At 39.8% G+C, this 21044-nt stretch overlaps 1 protein-coding gene across 1 annotated transcript in view; it reads right to left on the bottom strand.

Moving 5' to 3' along the window:
- Positions 1 to 18416, bottom strand: part of LOC132712138 (extracellular calcium-sensing receptor-like) — a 33393-nt gene extending 14977 nt beyond the window's left edge. Inside the window, exons 1-7 of the mRNA XM_060692660.2 lie at positions 18334 to 18416; positions 15986 to 16277; positions 15404 to 15634; positions 11900 to 11974; positions 6115 to 6122; positions 2298 to 2589; positions 1374 to 1508 (exon numbers count right to left, since the gene is read on the bottom strand). Of these exons, the coding sequence (XP_060548643.2) occupies positions 1374 to 1508; positions 2298 to 2589; positions 6115 to 6122; positions 11900 to 11974; positions 15404 to 15634; positions 15986 to 16277; positions 18334 to 18416 (1116 nt within the window). The remainder of the gene's footprint in view (positions 1 to 1373; positions 1509 to 2297; positions 2590 to 6114; positions 6123 to 11899; positions 11975 to 15403; positions 15635 to 15985; positions 16278 to 18333) is intronic.
- Between the last annotated feature and the right edge of the window lie 2628 nt (positions 18417 to 21044).

The raw sequence follows: 21044 nt of genomic DNA, 5'->3' as shown, positions 1-21044 counted from the left end.
AATAGATAAACTTTTTGCTAATCAGTTAAATAAGGTATGTAGGAAATACTGTAAAATGCAGATTAGGAATGTATTAGAAAATGGTAAGAGAAGACCGATCCACTCTAGACAAGATCAAACGACCAGGATCAGATGGATTATACCACAAGGTTCTGAAGGAACTGGTAGATGCAAACTTCGAAACTTTGAACCATATCTTCACGATCAGTTGACCAACTATACGCAACTTGTAGTCTTTACATGTTGGGAAGTATGCAGTGGGACTCTCCAAGGCACTGTCTTAGGGCCAGTACTCTTCAGTACCTTCATCAATGTTTTAGAAGAGAGGATAGAAGGAGAACACATCAAATTTGCTGGCAAGAATAGCCAACACTCCAGAAGAAATGCTCAGGATACAGAAGAATCAAGACAGACTTGAACAAAGGCCCCTATCTGACAAATAACATTTAATGGTGTAAGGTACTACATTTAGACAAGAATAAGGCTGTTGCATACAGTAGGTATAAAAATGGTGGTAACCAGGTCAATAATAGTAACTACAACAGGGATCTTGAAGTCCTTACAGGACAATCACTTAAATAAAAGCAGGCAGTGTCATTGGCTGCCAAAAAGCCAATGCAACCCACCCCCTTCTAACCATTTTCAACCTATTATATTAATTTCAGATTATATATTGTTGTAATTTGTTCTGAAATATATTAATATAGAAGCATACATATATTTCATGAATATTTCAAGTAATACATATGGGAAGTTTCCACTCTATGAACTGAATAAAAAGTGACAGAGATTACCTGCCAGGATTGAACAGTTGATATTCTCTTTCCAAGTTTTCTCAGGGCTGGTTGTGATCCAGATCCATGCATTGCATGTAATGCATTTGCCAAAGCATAAACGGCATTGTAGACATTGTAACTTTCACCTGTCATCTTTGTTTGAAACATGTAGGTGGGCAGATTCCGTAAATTCTCTTTTCCTGTACAGTATTTTTTCCATTTTATAAAATAGTGACCTGGTTTGTGGAACTCACAGTCAAAGACCTTTTCCCACCACAATGGGAGGATCATATCTCCTTGTGGGTTCAAAGGGTCTAAAGAGAGGAGGAAATGGCTGAATTCTGAGATATCTCTGCTGTGCTCCCTAAAATGCAGAGACCCACGCAAGTTCTTTAAAGCATGCCAATTATGTCGAAAATCATTTGCATGTGGTTTCCAATAGGAAGTTAGGATCCAAACTTTCTCACATGGTCTCCTTTTATTAAATATATAAAAGTTGACAGCCCAAAGAAATTTTTTAACAATTTCAGATTCTCCAAAGGAAAGTACGACTTCAATATTAGCCCAAATTTTTGAATGTAAAGTGAATTTTCGCACTTCCGCATCAGAAGCATCATGTTTCACCATTTGAGTGAAGGCCAAGCAGATCTCCTTCTCCAAGAGCATTGGCCTCAGAGTTGAGATGAACCGTTCTCCGTTCTCTTCAGAGGCAATAAACCCAACCCAGTTCCACTGGAAATACAGAAGCACTTGGACTAAACCCACAAATAGTGGCAATTCCTTGGGATTAATCCGGAAGGAGGAAGGATAAACTCTTCGGTCTCTCTGAATGAGCTCAAAGCCAATACTGAGCTGAAAAAAGTGAGAATCTTCTTTAGAAGACAAAAGTAAAGATTGATGGTGACCTTAAGGGTTCCCATTCTGCAGTTTATTGACCCCATCAGTCAAGCTGAGTCATTTTGAATGATAAGCTTCTTCCTTTCTTAGGAAGAGCCAGCAATGAACATATTTTCCCTGGTTGTGACATGTCAGAATCCTAGGAAACAAACCATAAATCTGGTACAGGGAATAAGCTGCAGTGAAAGAGGAGTAAGTCTTTTATGAGTAATAATTTAGGAAGGAATTCCTTCTGGCAGGTACAGACATATTACTTTCTGTTTCTCTTAGAGGAAGAACCAACAATTAACAGATTTTTCCATGTTGTGGCATGTCAGAATCTAAGGAAACAAACAATTTGTGTAGGAATTAAACTGCAATGAAAGACTGGCTACCATTTAATGAGTAATAAGTTTCAAAGGACTTCCACTTGGCAAGTACAAAAATATTGCACTACGTGTCTCTCAGTGGTTATATAAAATATAGCTTGACACATGAAATATAAAAATGAATCCAACTATAGCATTAATTGTCCAAGTCACATGCTATTGATATTTCCCCCTTCCTTTTGGTGTCATCTTGGACTTCTGTGTGTGCTTCTGTAGTCTGTCTACTTCATAACTATATCTAAAGGATCCCCCTTACCTGTGGGACCTTGAAGATGCTGAACATGGAGGACATCTGCATTGATAATTTGGGATTGTCTCCTCCAATGACAGAGAGCAGAGTGTCCTCCGGGTCACATTTATAACCTGGAACCATCTGGTCACGTTTGGAGAGGAGAAAGAGGCTGATCAGAGAAACCCTCTTCCTCCAATAGGCATTGTCATACAGGTGGAAGCCCAGAGTGATGTTGGGGAGGAGAACCAGATCCTTGTTGATCTCTCTCACTGCAAACACCAGGGCCATGAACAGCTGGTAGTTGTTAGGTGTGGGTCTATAGTGAGAGAAACATTGTAAAAATGTTACAGCAACAAATAGGAGAAAAGCCTATTTTTCCATATCATGGACCATTTCTTCAGGACAGGCAACCTTTGCTGAGCACAAGACTCAAGTGAGGTCTCAGCAAAGGTTTACCATTATTCATAAGCACTGCTGATTCCAAAACCAAGTTTTGAGTTCTTTACTGCAGCCCATACTGGAAAAGCTTTCAGTTGGTACCTGAGACTTCAATCATGATTTTGTGTTCAAATTATGGATGATATATGATTTTGTGATTTTCAAACTATAATCTCTATATGTCTGGTTTGGCTCTGCAACCCAACAAGACAGACACAGACTTCAGAGGATAATTAGAACTGCAGAAAAAACAATGGCTACCAACCTGCCTTCCATTGAGGACCTGTATACTGCACGAGTCAAAAAGAGGGCTGCAAAAATATTTACAGACTCCACACATCCTGGACATAATTTTCAACTCCTACCCTCAAAACGATGCTATAGAGCACTGCATAACAGAACAACTAGACACAAGAACAGTTTTTTTTCCCCGAAAGCCATCACTCTGCTAAACAAATAATTCCCTCAACACTGTCAAACTAGTTACTAAGTCTGCATTACTGTTAATCTTCTCATCATTCCTATCACCCATCTCCTCCCACTTATGACTGTATGACTGTAACCTTGCTGGCATCCTTAATATTTATTTTCACTGTTTCCTAATATGATTTGATTGCTTATTTGTTCCCTATGACTATCATTAAGTGTTGTACCTTATGATTCTTGAGAAATGTATCTTTTCTTTTATGGACACTGAGAGCATATGCACCAAAGACAAATTCCTTGTGTGTCCAATCACACTTGGCCAATAAAGAATTCTATTCTATTCTATTAACAGTATAAGTCAACTTAGTTAGTTATCACCTTTAAAGCACTCCATGGCTTAGGACCTGGGTACCTACGAGACCGTCTTTTGCCACCAATAGCCTCCCACCAACCAGTTCATTCTCACAGGGAGGGACTACTCAGGGTACCGTCAGTCAAATTATGTCGACTGGCGACTCCCAGGTGGAGGGCCTTCTCTGTGGGGGCTCCAACCCTTAGGAATGAACTGCCCCCGGGGATACGGAATATCCCTGATCTCCGTGCTTTCCGCCGTGCCCTCAAGACCCTGATGTTCCAACAGGCGGGGCTAAACATATGAACATATGAATGATTTTTTAAATGTTATCTAATTCTGGGTTTTATTTGATTGACCAAACTAAGTAATAATTTTAATTAGCAATTTTATGATGTTTGTGTGTCTATATTTTTCTTGACTGTACACCGCCTTGAGTCCTATGGGAGAAAGGTGGTATAGAAATATAATAAATAAATAAATAAACTTCTTCAGTAGGCTAATAAACTGCCTAAAATGTTGTCCCTCCTCACTCTTTATGTAATTTATCATCTTTCTGGTAAAGAGTTTGGAAAGAAAAACTAGCTTATTTAATTAGTTTGGCACTTTATTGAGAAAAGCACAAAAAATTGAACTATACTAGGAAATTGAAACATCATGAGAACAAATCTTTCTGAGCAAACACAGCACAAACAATCACCTAGATATTTGACTTCAAGGTAAAACTTACAAATATGGGAGAGAAAACGGGAATGGGTCTTTCTTAAAGTTTAAGAAAGGGTACCAATAGTTCCCCAAGGGCAAATTCCCACCAATAATGAGACCACCAGGCCTGTAATAGTGTTCCTGAATCCTGTAAGGTTGTGGCAGCACACAAAGGGTTTGCATCCCCTTAGCAATTATTGGAGGCAGGAGCCAGAAGAGCAGCAGCAGGAGGAGAGGCATCCCAGTCATTCTTGTCACCTTCCTTCCTAGATCAGAAATCAAGATTGTGCAGAAGCTGAATTGCAGGCATCACTTTAAATTTTACCAGAGCATTAACAGGATAAACACAGGACATGCCACCTGGATGGCTTCAGGGTAAACATATCAAAAACTTTTTTTTTTAATAAACTGAATGGTTAAAACCAAAGTTATAATGAGTAGCCAGCATGGGCTTGTTAAAAACAGATCATGCCAAACCAATCTTATTTCATTCTTTGACAAAGTGACTCAATTAGCAGGCAAGCAAAATGCTATGGACATAATATACTTAGACTTCAGCAAGGCATTTGACAGAATAGAGCAGAATCTACTTCTTGGTAAACTAGAAAAATGCAGGCTAGACAACAGCAACACTAGATGGATTTGTAACTGCTGATAAACTCAACTCAACGAGTAGTCTGTAATGGTACTACATCCACATGGAGAGAAGTAAGCAGTGGGCCAGTACTCTTCAACATTTTCATAAATGACTTAGTTGAGTGAATGGATGGGGAACTCATCAAATTTGCAGATGACACTAAGCTGGCAGGAACAGCCAACACCCCAGAAGACAAGCTCAGGATCCAAAAAGTTCTTGACAAACTTGAACAATGCACCCTATCCAATAACATGAAATTTAACATGGAGAAAAGCAAGATTTTCACTTAGGCAGGGGAAAAAAACCCAATACTACAAGTACAGAGTATGTGAAACCTGGCTAAGAAACAGTAACTGTGAGAGGGACCTTGGAGTCTTTGTGGATAATCACTTAAACATGAATCAGCCGTGTGTGGCACCAGCCAAAAAAACTAATACAATCCTTGTTTGTATAAATAGAGGCATAAAATCAAAATCACATGAAGTATTAGTACCACTTTATAAAGCCTTAGTAAGGTCACCCCTGGAATATTGCATCCAGTTTTACTCACCACATTACACACACACACACACACACACACACTCACAAAGGATGTTGAAACTTTGGACAAAGTGCAAAGAAGGTCAACTCAGATGATTAAAGGTCTGGAGACAAGAACATATGAAGAACGGTTGCATTAATTGGTTATGTCAATCTAGGGCAAAGAAGGATGAGGGGTGACGTAATAGCATTATTCTAGTAATTGAGGGGCTGCTACAAAGAAGAGGGGGTCAACTTATTTTCCAAAGCACCAGAAGGCAAGACAAATAACAATGGATGGAAACTAATCAAGTAGAGAAGCAACCTGGAGGAGAAATTTCCTAACAGTGAGAACAATTAACCAGTGGAACAGCAGGCCACCAGAGGTTGTGAGTGCTTCATCACTGGATGCTTTTAAAAAAAACTGGACAGCCACCTATCTGAAATGGTATAGGGTCTCCTGCTTCAGCAGAGGGTTGAACGAAAAGATCTCCAAGGTCCCTTGTAGATCTATTCTGATTGAAACATTTTACCTGCATTTGGGCTGTGACAAAAGAGAAAATTTAGGGCAGCTGAGTCTCCTCAAACAAACACAGGAGGTGAGCTCTTTGCAAGACAAGGTGAGGTGGCATTGCTTGCTCCCACCTGGAGAACTCCAAGCATATTTATTTAAAACCTGTTTTACTGTATACTACCACCTCTTACAATACTAGAGAACACAGTATCAACAGTAGAGACCTTCAAAGTTCTAGGTTCTACCATACCTCACGACCTAAAATAGACACCCAACATCAAAAACGTCATCAAAAAAGCACAACAAAGAAAGTTCTTTCTGCGCCAACTCAGAAAGCTCAAACTGTCCAAGGACCTGCTGATAAAGGTCTACAGAGGAATTATTGAGTCTGTCATCTGCACCTCTATAACTGTCTGGTTTGGCTCTGCAACCCAACAAGACAGACACAGACTTCAGAGGATAATTAGAACTGCAGAAAAAACAATGGCTACCAACCTGCCTTCCATTGAGGACCTGTATACTGCATGAGTCAAGAAGAGGGCTGTGAAAATGTTGAGAGACTCCTCACATCCTGGACATAAACTGTTTCAACTCCTACCCTCAAAATGATGCTATAGAACACTGCACACCAGATCAAATAGACACAAGAACAGTTTTTTCCTGAACGCCATCACTCTGCTAAACAAATAATTCCCTCAACAGTGTCAAACTAGTTACTAAGTCTGCATTACTATTAAATTTCTCCTCATTCCTATCACCCATCTCCTCCCACTTATGACTGTATGACTGTAACCTTGTTGCTGGTATCCTTCAGATTTATATTGACTCTTTCCCTATGGCTATGATTAAGTGAGGTACCTTATGATTCTTGACAAAAGTATCTTTTCTTTTATGGACACTGAGGGCCTATGCACCAAGACAAATTTGTTGTGTGTCCAATCACACTTGGCCAGTAAAGAATTCTATTCTATTCTATTCTATTATCTTGGAAGATTTTTGTGGCTTGAAATCCATAGAGGATGTATTAATTACTGTTCTTCTGATAATTGCAAGGAAAAGCAATTGTCTCACCCACTCAGCACTCCATTTTGTTTATGCACCAGAAAGGGAAAAAACACATTTGTTTCTCTTATTATTAATCCAGAGAACAGATGAGCTTGAGAATCAAGGGCAAGTGACTTACATGATTTATTTATTTAGCATATGTCTGGTCACACACAATATTTAAACACTTCATTATTACAGGTTAAAACAATTAAAACAATTTTTAAAAAAAGCAGTAAGAAACCTAAGAGGAAAACAGAAATAACATTTCACAGTTTAATGTTGAGTTTGGAGATCCAGTCAGTAGCTGTCGTTGTTATGACTGCCGTTGTTACGACAGTCCCTAAAATCTCCTGGATACCTTCTGTTAGAGCATTCCCTCACTATATGTTGGATAGTCTGTTGGGGGGAGGGTGCCCAATCACATTGTGCTGAAGGTGTCTTTCCCCATTTATACAAGGAGTCGGCACACACCTCATGAGTCATTCTAATTCTATTGTATGTCACCCATATGTGTCGGGGAGGCAAAGTTACTTGCGTCTGTGGCAACCCTTAAGCCACATATGCCTCCTGGGTGGTGCTAAATGAGTAACAGATGGACTGGTAGCCAGACATCCGCAAGGATCTCCTGGGCTCACACACAATCCCACGGTCCTTTTAAGGACCTTTTAAGTACCAAAAAAGAATAAAAAATAGCAGAAACAGCAGACTTAAATGAAATTGAGTACCTTCACACAAGGTGGAGTTTGGCCTGTTCCAGCGGTAGTAATTTTTACTACCGGTTCTGTGGGTGCTTGGTGGGCATGGCATGGCTTGGTGGGTGTGGCTTGGTGGGCGTGGCGGGGGAAGATTACTGCAAAATCCCCATTCCCTCCCGATCAGCTGGGACTCGGGAGGCAGAGAATAGATGGGGGCAGGGCCAGTCAGAGGTGGTATTTACCGGTTTTCCGAAGTACTCAAAATTTCTGCTACCGGTTCTCCAGAACTGGTCAGAACCTGCTGAAACCCACCTCTGGCCTGTTCCATCGTTTGGTCAGGTAGTATGAGTGATAATAGGTCATGGTGGCACATGACAGTCAGTTGTACTTTAGTAAGCATGTTTGGATGGAATAGCTGGTTTATTTATCCCCACGTGGCAGGGGATGAAAAGTTTCTTCCCAACTTTTCCAGTGGTTCTTAACAATAGGCAGGAGCATTTCTGAAGATGTTAGTGTTGTGGCCCGTCAGCGGCCAGTGCAGTTAGTAGCTGATTCCGACAGCGAGGAGGCCGGTTTAGTGCTGCGCCAGCAGCCTGTGCAGCTGGCACTCGAGTCAGACAATGAGGAGGCTGGAGGAGATGTGGTGCCAGAGGCAGGGATTCAGCCAGGGCCTTCAGAACCTCCAAAAGCTCCCATAAGTGAAGAGGAAGAAGAGGAGGAGCCTCTTCTCGAAGCACGAGCACACAGAACTGTTAAAAGGCAGGAGTGGCTACTCAGGAGGAGGTCTCCTCGGGAGGAAGGCTTGGGGCTAATTGGCCACTCCCCTAGCCTATTTAAGGAATGACGACGACTGATGTAATTTGCAGGAAACAACTTCGTTCATATTCCTTCGCGTCTTGATTCCAGAAACTTTTGATTCGGCTCTTGTTTCTCTCTTGTTAGTGTTCCTGCAAATTGCTTCTGGGCATTCTGCCAACCACACAGTAAGATTACGGTTATCTGAAATACTCAGAATTGAGTTATTATTCTTTGGATTCTTGTCGGCTGTTAATGAAGTTAAATTAACAGCCCTTGTTCAGAAAAGACTGATTTAAACTGTACTTGTGTTCAAACAACTACTAAGAAAGCTTATTAGTAGTCCTTAATTAGTAAGTTAAGGTTTGTATGGACTTTGTGTCTGCTGTGTTCTTTGGGGTCCGTAGCTGGGGCAGAAAAGTTAGGCTACCCTAAATTCCACAGGAATTTAAAACTAGTTAGAGCTGGAAAAGTTTTTTTGCTGTGCTTTTCGTATGAAGTGGGCTTTCTTCATTGTTGATTGTTGTGGGACATTTACCATCACTCATCATAAAACTCTGGACTAGGTGGGTAAATAGTAGTGTGGAATCAAACAGAGAACCAAAATAATCAAAATAATCAAGTTAATCAAGTGTTCATTAACCAGCATGTGCCAGCAGCACTCATTCTAAACACTGAGAGAGATCCCATCCAACTAAACGCTCATATTTATACATCTAAGAAAGGCAGAGGAGACTAATGCATATGCAACAGAAGGTATAAGCATACATATTCATAGGTCAGTCATTTCGAATATAAGTATTGGAGCTCATCTTACTTCCTCTGCCAGTTTTCCTTCAGAAACCCAAAGTGAGGAATAAATAAAACCAATAAGGCAGGGAGAAAAATCATCTTCCATAAATCAAGAGGAGGAAGTAGAATGCCAGACACCAAAAGTTGTTTTAAAAATCAATTGCACATCCATGGGACTATTGTACTAAGATAATAGTCTGTGGCATCAAATCTCTTCATTTCAATTTAATTGATTGCAGTCAAGTCAGCCATTAAAGGACTCAAATACTTATACTATAATGCTCAAAGTTTCAGGAACAAACAGGGTGAACTTGATGCATTGAAAGGAAGGGGAGAATATAAACAGAATAAAAATATAGAATGCCACATATACAGTGTGTCTTTATGTGTATGCAATTCCAAAATCAGGCCCCGTAGATCATTTGTTATGTAAATTACATGACAAATTTTATAAGGGGAATGATTTTTGGAATACAGTGTATATGAGAAAATAAAATACAAAATAAAATAATTTTGATTTTCTCTTGCTGAAATGGACACAATATAAATGTTTTGTTTGCTAACATTCAGTGAAGATCTCAGGTAGTTCTACCTTTCCCTTTCCACCAACTTGTATCCCATCTTCATTCATTCATTCATTCATTCATTCATTCATTCACTCATTCATTCCAGTGTCTTATTCAGAATATCCTTAGGGAACATGCTTATCAACATGGATAATGAACACAACCAGCAAAATTTTAAAGACTCTTTGGATTAAAATAAATAAAGTGAGTAACTGTCCTGTTGGGAGCTAATATCCACATGTGATTTCATACAACATTTTACTTCTATCTTGATTACTGGGGTCTCACTGGATACAACAAGAAAGAATGAAGAATAAAAAGATGGTGATTGTTCCTGATCAAAAATATTTTGTGATTAGTCACATAAAGTTATTTCTAATTATTTGATGGATAACATTTCCTTGCATTTCATGATTTATTTTAGAAATCATATTGAATACAAAAATATCCCAAAATCAAAGTGCCCAATCTCCACATAAATCAGAAATTCTTCTGCCTCATGATATTCTCTTTACGATTCAGATGGGGCCTGAATAGGATAATGAAGCATTTGGGGAAAAAGATGCAAGCCAAGAGACCAGCCCCAGAGGCCAAGATGGAGAAGATCTCCACGGCCACCATGAACTTCCCTTTGGTGCTCAGGTAGGTGGGGAGGAAGCTGATCCAAATACTGCAGAAAACCAGCATGCTGAAAGTAATGAGCTTGGCTTCGTTAAAGCTGTCAGGCAATTTCCTGGCCATAAAGGCCACTGTGAAACTCATAAGAGCCAGGAAACCCAGGTAGGCAAGGACGGCATAAAACATTGAAATTGAACCTTCCTTACATTCTATGATGGTCTCTCTGACCAAGGAATGGAAATCCATGTTGAGAAATGGGGGAGAAGTTGCCAGCCACGTGACACACAAAACTGCTTGGATCAGGGGACAGCCTAAGACAATGGAGTAGGTCAGTGGTTTTCCTAAGAGTTTCCTTGTCTGATTCCCTGGCTTGGTGGCCATGAAGGCCAGAACCACCATGACAGTTTTTGCCAAGACAGAGGAAACTGCAAGAGAAAAGAGAATGGCAAAGGCAGTTTGTCGGAAGAGACAGGTGAGCTTCCTGGGTCGACCAATGAAGAAGAAGGAGCAGAGGAAGCAGAGCAGGAGGGAGACCAGGAGGATGTAGGTGAGATCTCAGTTGTTGGCCTTGACAATTGGTGTGTCATGGTGTTTACGGAAAATCACCACGATACCAGTTGTGAGCAGAGAAAAAACAAGAGCTAAAGAAGCTAAATTATATCCTAGGGGATCTTGATAGGCAAGGAAGTGGATCTTCTTGGCAATGCAGTGGACCTTATCCTTGTTGGGGTATTGATCTTCTGGGCAAGGATCACATTGGGCAGCATCTGAAATGAAGAGTCTTTATTTAAGGATTTAAGAGTCATCTGTAATTAGCATTATCCCACCCTCAGAGGTGACATGAGTGTCCCCTTTATGCTATGGTCAACCCCCAAAAGAAGTGATGGAATGACCTACGGTGCATTTCATGGTGGATCAAACAAAGGCTAAGCCTCCTTCTTTATTAATGATGCTATGTTAGTTTAGTCAGAGACATGGATCTATTCATCCCCAGCTGGCCTGGTCAATTTGCTGTGGAAAAAAGGCCCTGTCTATTCACAGGACACTTGCATGACTATAGTAAACCACTTCATACTAGAACTGCAAAAAGACTGATATATCTATCAGCCAGAAATCTTGCTCTCTTTTTTGTGTTTGTGTGTCCATTATGTTATCATGTGTGCTGAAAATGTCCACAAATGCAAGAGAGGAAGACATAAAAAGGTGCATTGAATATCACGGGGGGGAATGTTCTCTATTATTGATCCAAAGTGATTTATAGAGAAATTAGTTACAAGGAGACGGATATAGAATTGGGCACCAAGAATTCTGAAAAGGGAAAGGAGTGATTTAAGGGAAAATCTCTGTATCCTGAAACTTTGAAGCCTATCAGTGCTATGAACAATGATAAAAAGAAATCAATATTTTGATTCACAGAATGGTTCACTGATGCTGGAAGGTGTATATTTGAAGGTCTATATGCTCTACCTGTCAGATCAGAAATGCTCCCATCTGAACAAGGGATACATAGGTAGCAGCAAACCTGTTCACCCTCTGGGACACTTTTCCTCTCTCCTGCCTGGCACCTCTTCATGCCACACCTGGCAAATGGCACCTTCTAAAAAGAAAAGAGAAATGCTTGAGATGACCAAAAAAACTGGACATGCTTCATTTATCCATTTCCACATCACATGTCCATCTTCAAATATGGTTCACCAGGGTCTATCAGAAATCTGGAACAGCTCCTGGGGGATTCAGTTCAGTGACACTATACAGTATCAGTGCATACTATTAAATTTTTAAAAAATCCATTACAATAAGCCTCAAATTATTGTGTTTGAGTCCTGTGTTGGATCCTACAATGGAAAAGGTCCTGATAAATCACAGTTGCCTGCTCTAATGGCCAACTGGGTTACACAAAGTTCTTCCCAATCATGACACAAATCATATTGCAGATGTCTTACATGCAAAGCACGTTTTCATCAAATGTTATGCTTTCCTGTTTTCTGATTCAGTAGTACTATTTTCTGCATCCCCAGGAGACAATGAATCTTCCAGGTCACCTTTGTAGGCCAGACAATTGCACCGGAGTGAATGGTGACATCCTGACCTGGGGGAGCCCCAGGATTTATTTGCCCAACTTTCAGAAGGACAATTGATCGATTGGGAAGGCGAACCCAATTGAGAAGGTCATAACGAGCAGATCCCAGTCCTTTTTCTGAGAAGGAGACTTCCTCTCCAACACCATTGTTGAACTGGACATTCATCAAGTAAGGAAGAAGCTGAAACAAAAGAGATCTTCAAACATTGGAGTAATTGGTTGAAAGCCACACATGAGACATCATGGCTTCTACTACTGGAGGTTTCAAAGAAGAGATTGGATAACCAGAGGTATGAAATGGTATAGGACAGGGGTCGGCAACCTTAAACACTCAAAGAGCCATTTGGACCCATTTCCCACAGAAAAGAAAACACCGGGAGCCACAAAACCCTTTTGACATCTGAAATGAAGATAAACACTGCATACATCACTTTTTACCTTTATGCTATGCATTAAAAAAAACTATAGCATGCTGCATTTATGAAATCAACGACTTGCTACAGAGAAAACACATTTTTATTTCTGCATGCAACAAAAACATTTTGAACTCCGAAAAAAAAGATGGACCGAAAAGCTCAATAAATCACGTGCAGCAGGTGTCACACTTTTTTTTTATTAATCATATTTCTATGCCACCCACTCTCCGAGGACTCTGGGCGGCTTACACCAAAGACAGTATACTAAATAGTATATTGTCCCAGCACAATCTGGGTCCTCATTTTACCCACCTCGGAAGGATGGAAGGCTGAGTCAACCTTGAGCCGGTGAGATTTGATCCGCTGATCTGCTGAACTAGCAGTCAGCTGAAGTAGCTGCAGTACTGCACCCTAACCACTGCGCCACCTCGGCTCAACCACATTGATGGCTGTGACACATATTTTGAGCGACAGGGAGCTTCAGCAGAGGGATGAAAGAGCCACATGCGGCTCCATAGCCGCAGGTTGCAGACCTCTGATATAGGGTTTCCTACTTGAGCAGGAAGTTGGAATGAAAATCTCCAAGGTTCTTTCCAACTCTGTTATTCTGTTATGACACTCATTTTAGGAGATAGGAGTATGTTTAACAAGATATAGGGCAGTGTTCCCTTGGTGGCGATCTGAGCAATCAGGAGTAACACTAAACACTGAGCTATTTCCTCAGCACCACAAAGTTCCCCTTTATCATTGGGCATTTGTATCATGGCTTGTTGAACTATAGTTTTACCAGAGTGATATCTACATACAAAGATTTTAATGCCACACTTGAAATTTCCTTGTATGACTTTCCTTCTGTGATACCTGTCCACATACATTTTTAAATTTGTATTTTAAATGTAATGGAACGATTGAATAATTTCTTTCAAAACAATGTAGAACTGGACTGATTCTCTCTATGTGATAGAAAAAAGACTAGAATGCAAAAACCAGGTCTGATTAAGTGGGTCCATGTGGAAGTGGCTGCTTTGGGTTGTCACATCACTGTGCAGAAACGTCTAACAATTAGGTTTTGATTCAGAAAAGTCTGATTATTTTTAGATCAGGAACAGGTTGGATTCATACTATATACTGAGAGAAACTGAAATGGTTCTGGAAATTTGCCCCCTAGGACTTCAATTGCCTCTTTGAAGCATCTTGTACCAACACACCCAGATTGTCATCTTGTTCTGGGTTGACACCTCCTCCATGAAACTCAGGCAACCTTTGAAGACCTTTCAGGATGTTGTATGAAGATATTTCCTCTGTAGATCTTAGACACAACTGGTTTAAAATTCTTGTCTCTCCCCCACCCCTACCTATTTTCAACCCATTATACTAAACTCAGATTTTCTTTCTTTCTTTTTTTTTAAATAAATTTTATTAGAGCACCAAAAAGAAAAATCAAAAACAAATATATAATAATTTTTCTATCACGGTGTAACATCGCCAAAATATCCATATATATATATATATACATCCGTAATCAGAGAGTAAAAATAGAAAATATTTACAGATTTTTGTATATAAATTTATCTTTCCAATACTTATTGATTACCATAAATATACAATCATCTATAATTATAAACCAACATTATCCTTTGTCTCTCTCCCATCGTTTCTGGGTCCAATCATACTACATATTCCAACTACCATAAAAGTCTGAGTCTCTTTTACCCTTGATCAGTTTTGTAAGTCTGTCGGACTCTGCACATTCCATGATTTTATAAACTCAACCCTAAACTCAGTTTTTCTTTCATTTATTGTTGCAATTTGTTCTGAAGTACACCGATATAGTAGCATACAGATATTTCATGAATATTTCAGGTAATACAGATGGGAAGTTTCCACTCTAAGATCTATGGACTGATTAAAAAGTGACACAGATTACCTGCCAGGATTGAACAATTGATATCCTCTTTCCAAGTCTCATCAGGGCCAGTCGGGATCCAGATCCATGCATAGCATGTAACGCATGTGCCACAGCATAAATGGCATTGTAGACATTGTAACTTTCACCTGTCATGCTTGATTGAAACATGTAGGTGGGCAGATTCTGTAAATTCTCTTTTCCTGTACAGTATTTTTTCCATTTTATAAAATAGTGACCTGGTTTGTGGAACTCACAGTCAAAGACCTTTTCCCACCATAATGGGAGGATCATATCTCCTTGAGGGTTCAAAGGGTCTAAAGAGAAGAGGAAATTGCTGAATTTGGAGATATTTCTGTTGTGGTCCCTAAAATGCAGAGACCCATGCAAATGCTTTAAAGCTCTCCATCTGTCATGAAGATGGCTTGCATATGGCTTCCAATATGTAGTAAGGATCCAAACTTTTGGACATGGTCTTTGACCAATTAAATAATAGTTCAGAGTCAAAAGAAACATTTCAAAAGTGTCAGGTTCTGCAAAGGAAAGAATAACTTCAACATTAGCCCATATCTTCGAATGTAAGGTGAATTTGAACACTTCTGCACGAGAAAAATGATGTTTCACCATTTGAGTGAAAGCCAGGCAGATCTCCTTCTCCATGAGCATGGGCCTCAGAGTTGAGAGGAAACGTTCTCCGTTCTCATTTTCAGAGACAATAAGCCCAACCCAGTTCCACTGGAAATACAGGAGCATCCGGACTAAACCCAGAAATTGAGGAAATTCCTTGGGATTAATTCGGAAGGAGGAAGGATAAACTCTTCGGTCTCCCTGAATGAACTCAAAGCCAATGCTGAGCTGAAAAAAATGAGAATCTTCTTTAAAAGACAAAAGTAAAGATTGGTGGTGACTTTAGGAGTCCCCATAGTGTATTTTACCGACCCCGAGATGAGTCGATTTGAGAGATACTGGCAAGCTTTTTCCTTTTTTAGGAAGAGCCAGCAATTAACATATTTTCCCTGCTTGTGACATGTCAGAATCCAAGGAAACAAACCATAAATCTGGTACAGGGAATAATCTGCAGTGAAAGAGCAGCTACATTTCTATGAATAATATTTAGGAAGGAATTTGTCTTGAAATATTACATTATGTATGTATTGCTTCTGTAGCTTGTCTACTCCATAACTGTATCTGAAGAAGCCACCTTACCTGTGGGACCTTGAGGATGCTGAAGATGGAGGCCATCGGCATTGAGAATTGGGGGTTGTCACCTCCAATGACAGAGAAGAGAGTGTCCCGCTGGTCACATTTATAGCCTGGAACCATTTGGTCACGTGTGGAGAGCAGAAAGAGGCTGATCAAAGAAACTCTCTTGTTCCAATTGGCATTGTCATACATGTTGAAGCCCAGGGTGATGTTGGGGAGGAGAACCAGATCCTTGTTGATCTCTGTCACTGCAAACACCAAAGCCATGAACTGCTGGTAGTTGTTGGGTGTGGGTCTATCGTGAGAGAAACATTGTGAAACATTACCTCAAACCATTTGTGTCCTGATGAAGTTTGCCTTGTCTTCTTTGTGGGGTTTTCTTTGGGGCAGGAAGTCCCAAATATCAATGGGATTATTTTTTTTTAAAGATAGTTCTTGATTAAACTTGGATAGCTTTGTGGGAATGGAGAAAAGCCCATCAATTCATATCATGGACTGTTTTATATCCCTCTATCATCCCCTACTTCTTCACTTTGCTTCAGTGGTTGCAATCCTTCCCTATTGTAGTTCTAGTAACCTAATCAATTTTGTTCTCTTTGGAGCAGCTTCTTCAGGCCAGACAACCATTGATGATCACAAGACTTCAGTGGGAAATAGCAAATATTTTTCTGAATTCCAATTTAAAATTTTTATTAGTTTATCCAAGTATATATTTTTTTAAAAAATGTGAAAAACTAAGAAAGGGGGAAAGGAAAAAAGAGATATAGGGTAAAGGAAGAAGAAAAAAAGGCACCAACTTCCCATTCTGTTTAGCACCGTAGAAGATAACAACATTACAACCACAACTTTTCATTTTGACACAACAGTGAGGGCCATTTTTCATAAGCACTGCTGATTCCAAAACTTGTGTTTTTGGCAGTACTCCACACTGGAAAAGTGTTGTTCTTTTCCTTGAGTCTTCCATCACCACTTACTGTCCAAAATCACATTGTAAGTCAACATTTTCACTGGTCTAGTAAAATTCCTAAGCTGTTGTCTCTCCTCACTCATCATTGTCTTGATGAAGAGTTTTGGAAAGAAAAAATAGCTTACTTAATCAGTCTTTAATCAGTTTTATTGAGAAAAGCACAAATATTTGAACTCCACCAGGAAACAGACTAGACTAGACTAGACTAGACTAGACTAGACTAGACTTGACTAGACTAGACTTGACTAGACTAGACTAGACTAGACTAGACTAGACTAGACTAGACTAGACTAGACTAGAATAGAATAGAATAGAATAGAATAGAATAGAATAGAATAGAATAGAATTCTTTATTGGCCAAGTGTGATTGGACACACAAGGAATTTGTCTTAGTGCATATGCTCTCAGTGTACATAAAAGAAAAGATACGTTCATCAAGAATCATAAGGTAAAACACTTAATGATAGTCATAGGGTAAAAATGAGCAATCAGAAAACAATATCAATATAAATCATAAGGATGCAAGCAACAAAGATACAGTCATACAGTCATAAGTGGAAGGAGATGGGTGGCGGGAACAATGAGAAGATTAATAGTAGTGCAGACATAGTAAATAGTTTGACAGTGTTGAGGGAATGCAAATTGAAATATCATAAGAAGAAATATTTCTGAGTAATCACCCAGATATTTGTCCTCCGGGTAAAACTTACAAATATGAGAGAGAAAACAGATAGGGGTCTTTGTTAAAATGTAAGTAAAGTTCCCAGTAGAGTCCCAAGTGCAAATTCCCACCAATAACGAGATCACCAGGCCTGTAATAATTTTCCTGGATCTTGTAAGGTTGGGGCAGCACACAAAGAGTTTGCATCCTCTTAGCAATAATTGGAGGCAGGAGCCAGAAGAGCAGCAGCTGGAGAGGCATCCCAGTCATTCTTATCACCTTCCCTCCTAGATCAGAAATCAAGTTTGTGCAGAAGCTGAATTGCAGGCATCACTTTAAATTTTACCAGAGCTTTAACAGGATAAACACCTGTTAAACACTATGCCACCTGGATAGCTTCAGGACAAATATATCAAATATGCTTCCTTTTATGTTTGTTTGGGCTGTACCAAGGCAAGCTGAAGTGGCCTGTTCTGCCCCCAGCTGGGGAACTCGAAGCATATTTTTTAAAGCAGGTTTTCCCTTGGAAGATTTTTTTATCTTAAAGTCCACTGGGGATACCTCAACAACTACTATTCTTCTGATAATTGCAAGGAAAAGCAATCGTCGCTTATCACTCCATTTTGTTTGTGCTCCAGAAAGGGAAAAACATTTTTGTGTGTCTCTTGTTGCTAATCCACAGAGCAGCTGCACTTGAGAGACAAAATGAAGTGAGTAATTCACTTAAATGTAACGAAGTACCAGCGCACAAAGTGGAGTTTGGCCTGCATTGGTTTGTTCAGGTGGTATGACTGCTCATCGGTCATGGTGGCCCATGACAGTCAGTTGTACTTTAATAAGTGTGACTAATCAAAACCAATGTTTGGACGGAATGGCTATCTATCTATCTATCTATCTATCTATCTATCTATCTATCTATCTATATTCTATATATCCACATGGCAGGGGATGAAAAATTAGTTTCCAGCTTCTCCAGTGGTCCTTAACCAGGGGTGAAATGCTACCAGTTCACTCCGGTTCGAGAGAACTGGTAGTGATAAAAACTACCAGTTTGGGCAAACCGGTAGTAAAAAAAAAATGCTTTAAAAAAGTAAAAAAAAAAAAGTTGGTCACACCCACCCAGTCACATGATCCCACCAAGCCACACCCATCAAGCCACGCCCACAGAACCGGTAGCAAAAATGTTTGCATTTCACCACTGTCCTTAACCATAGGCAGGAAGATTTCTGAAATGGTAGCCCGCCTTAACTCTACAGGAGTGTTGTCTAAAAACTAGTTAGAGCCAGAAACGTTTGTGTGCTGAGTTTTTCTTATGAAGTGGGTTTTCTTCATTGTCGACTGTTGTGCAAAAGATACCATCTGTCATCCCTGCCATCCTCAGGCCACCCAATCCAGCCTTGTTATAAATCCAGGAATCCCCGACCCCCAGGAAGCACTCTGCAGGCCTCCCAAACCCTCTGCGCATCCCGGTTTTGCAAAAAATGGGCCTGTTTTTGGCTAAAACGGAATGCAGTGGTGGGGTTTTGGGAGGCCAAAAATGGCTGTATTCGGTATATAAGACGCACCAACATTTCCACCCTCTTATGGGGGGGAAAAGTGCATCTTATACTCTGTATTTGTATTGTATTTGTAAAAAATAGAAATGGCAAGATACAAATAAATAAACCCCTAAATACATTTTTTGGGGGGGTTACCTTGTTATTTGAATATGTACTTGGTGTTATCAGGCCTTTATTTGACAGGTTGAAATTGTTAGCTAAACAGAGACTTCGGGAGTGGGCAGCATACAAGCAAAGTAAATAGAAAAATATTTCATGAGTGTTGAAGAGAAACGCTGTTTGACTGCTAAAAGAAACGGAGGCCAAGGAAATTGGCAGTCCAGAAAGGGAAACATTTCAAGCTTACTCCAGCCAGTCTGACAGGAAGCTTCGTCTATCAGGAATTTATGTTTATTTTGGAGTAGGGCTTGGCTTATGCCTACTAATATCAAGGTGATTTTGAGCAGTTTATGCTGCATCTACAAACAATACAGTAAAGCTTCTAAATACAATACATGTAGTCCTCGACCTACAACCACAATTGAGTCCAAAATTTCCATTGCTAATCGAAACAGTTGTAAAGTGAGTTTTGCCTCATGTTACGGCTTTTCTTGCCCCAGTTGTTCAGTGAATCATTGCACTGGTTAAGTTAGTAACATGGCTTGAACATGTGACTGAGGTGATGCCCCTATGGTTGTAAGTGTGAAAAATGGTCATATGTCACATTTTCTCAATGCTGTTGTAACTTTGAACAGTCACTCAATGAATGGTTGTAAGTGGTTAGAGCCTTGGTGGTGCAGTGGACTAAAGTGCTGTTTAAGTAGCACTTACCTGCCAGCTGCCTGCAATTACTGCGAGTTCAAATCACACCAGGCTCAAGGTTGACTCAGCCTTCCATCCATCCGAGGTAGGTAAAATGAGGACCCGGATTGTGGGGGCAATAAGCTGACTTTGTATAAAAAAGAACACCACTTTGGGGGGGGGGGGGTCAAAAGCCCTACTAAGCAGGTTTATACAAAAGTATGAAGGCTATTGCTTAACGCATTGTAAGCCGCCCTGAGTCTCCGGAGAAGGGCGGCATATAAATCGAACCAATAAATAAATAAATAAATAAATAAATAAATAAATAAATAAATAAATAAATAAATAAATAAATAAATAAATAAATAAATAAATAAATAAATAAATAAATAAATAAAAGTCAAGATCCACCAATTAAAAAATAATAATAAAATTAAAAGGTAAAGATGGCAGGAAAACTATTTTTATTTATTTCTTTAATTTATATGCCACCCCTTTCACTATCCCAAGCAACGCTGGACAAACAGATAAAACAGATAAATAAGATCAGGACTGCTGAGTTAATATACAATTGGAGAACCAAGACAATTGAGAATGAGATTTCATCCTCTAAAAGTCCTTTGAAAAATACTTCTGACTTTAACTTGCAGAAATCAAATAATATGAAAGCTGTGAATTTCCAGGAAGAGAAAACAACAGAAAAACAGTGACTATATCTTTCTGCCCCCCTTCCCACACCATAAAATGAGGGGGAACACTACATATTTTCCTGGGAATTGTGAGCCAGGCAGGTCAAATCTGGATGGAGACACCAAAAGTTTGCTACATTTTCATCAACAGAGGGACCCCATGACCCAAAATCAGCTTCTTCAGGAAGTTGAGCATTGGCAAAATGCTGCTGTTCAAATTTATTTATTACCATATTTTTCGGAGTATAAGACACACCTAGCTTTTGGGGAGGAAAACAAGAAAAAAAAATCTGCCTCTGCCTCCCAGCATTCATCAGGTATTCATCTGGTTCGTTCGGCATGGCCCATTCGCTACAGCCCATTTGCCGCGGCCTGTTCACTGCCACCCATTTGCCGCTGCTGCCCG

Source organism: Pantherophis guttatus, chromosome 1 (assembly GCF_059756535.1).
Source record: "Pantherophis guttatus breed Tessera chromosome 1, ASM5975653v1, whole genome shotgun sequence".
NCBI lineage: Eukaryota > Metazoa > Chordata > Lepidosauria > Squamata > Colubridae > Pantherophis > Pantherophis guttatus.
Note: the sequence above shows the minus strand (reverse complement) of the source record. Positions and strands in the feature narration are given on the sequence as shown.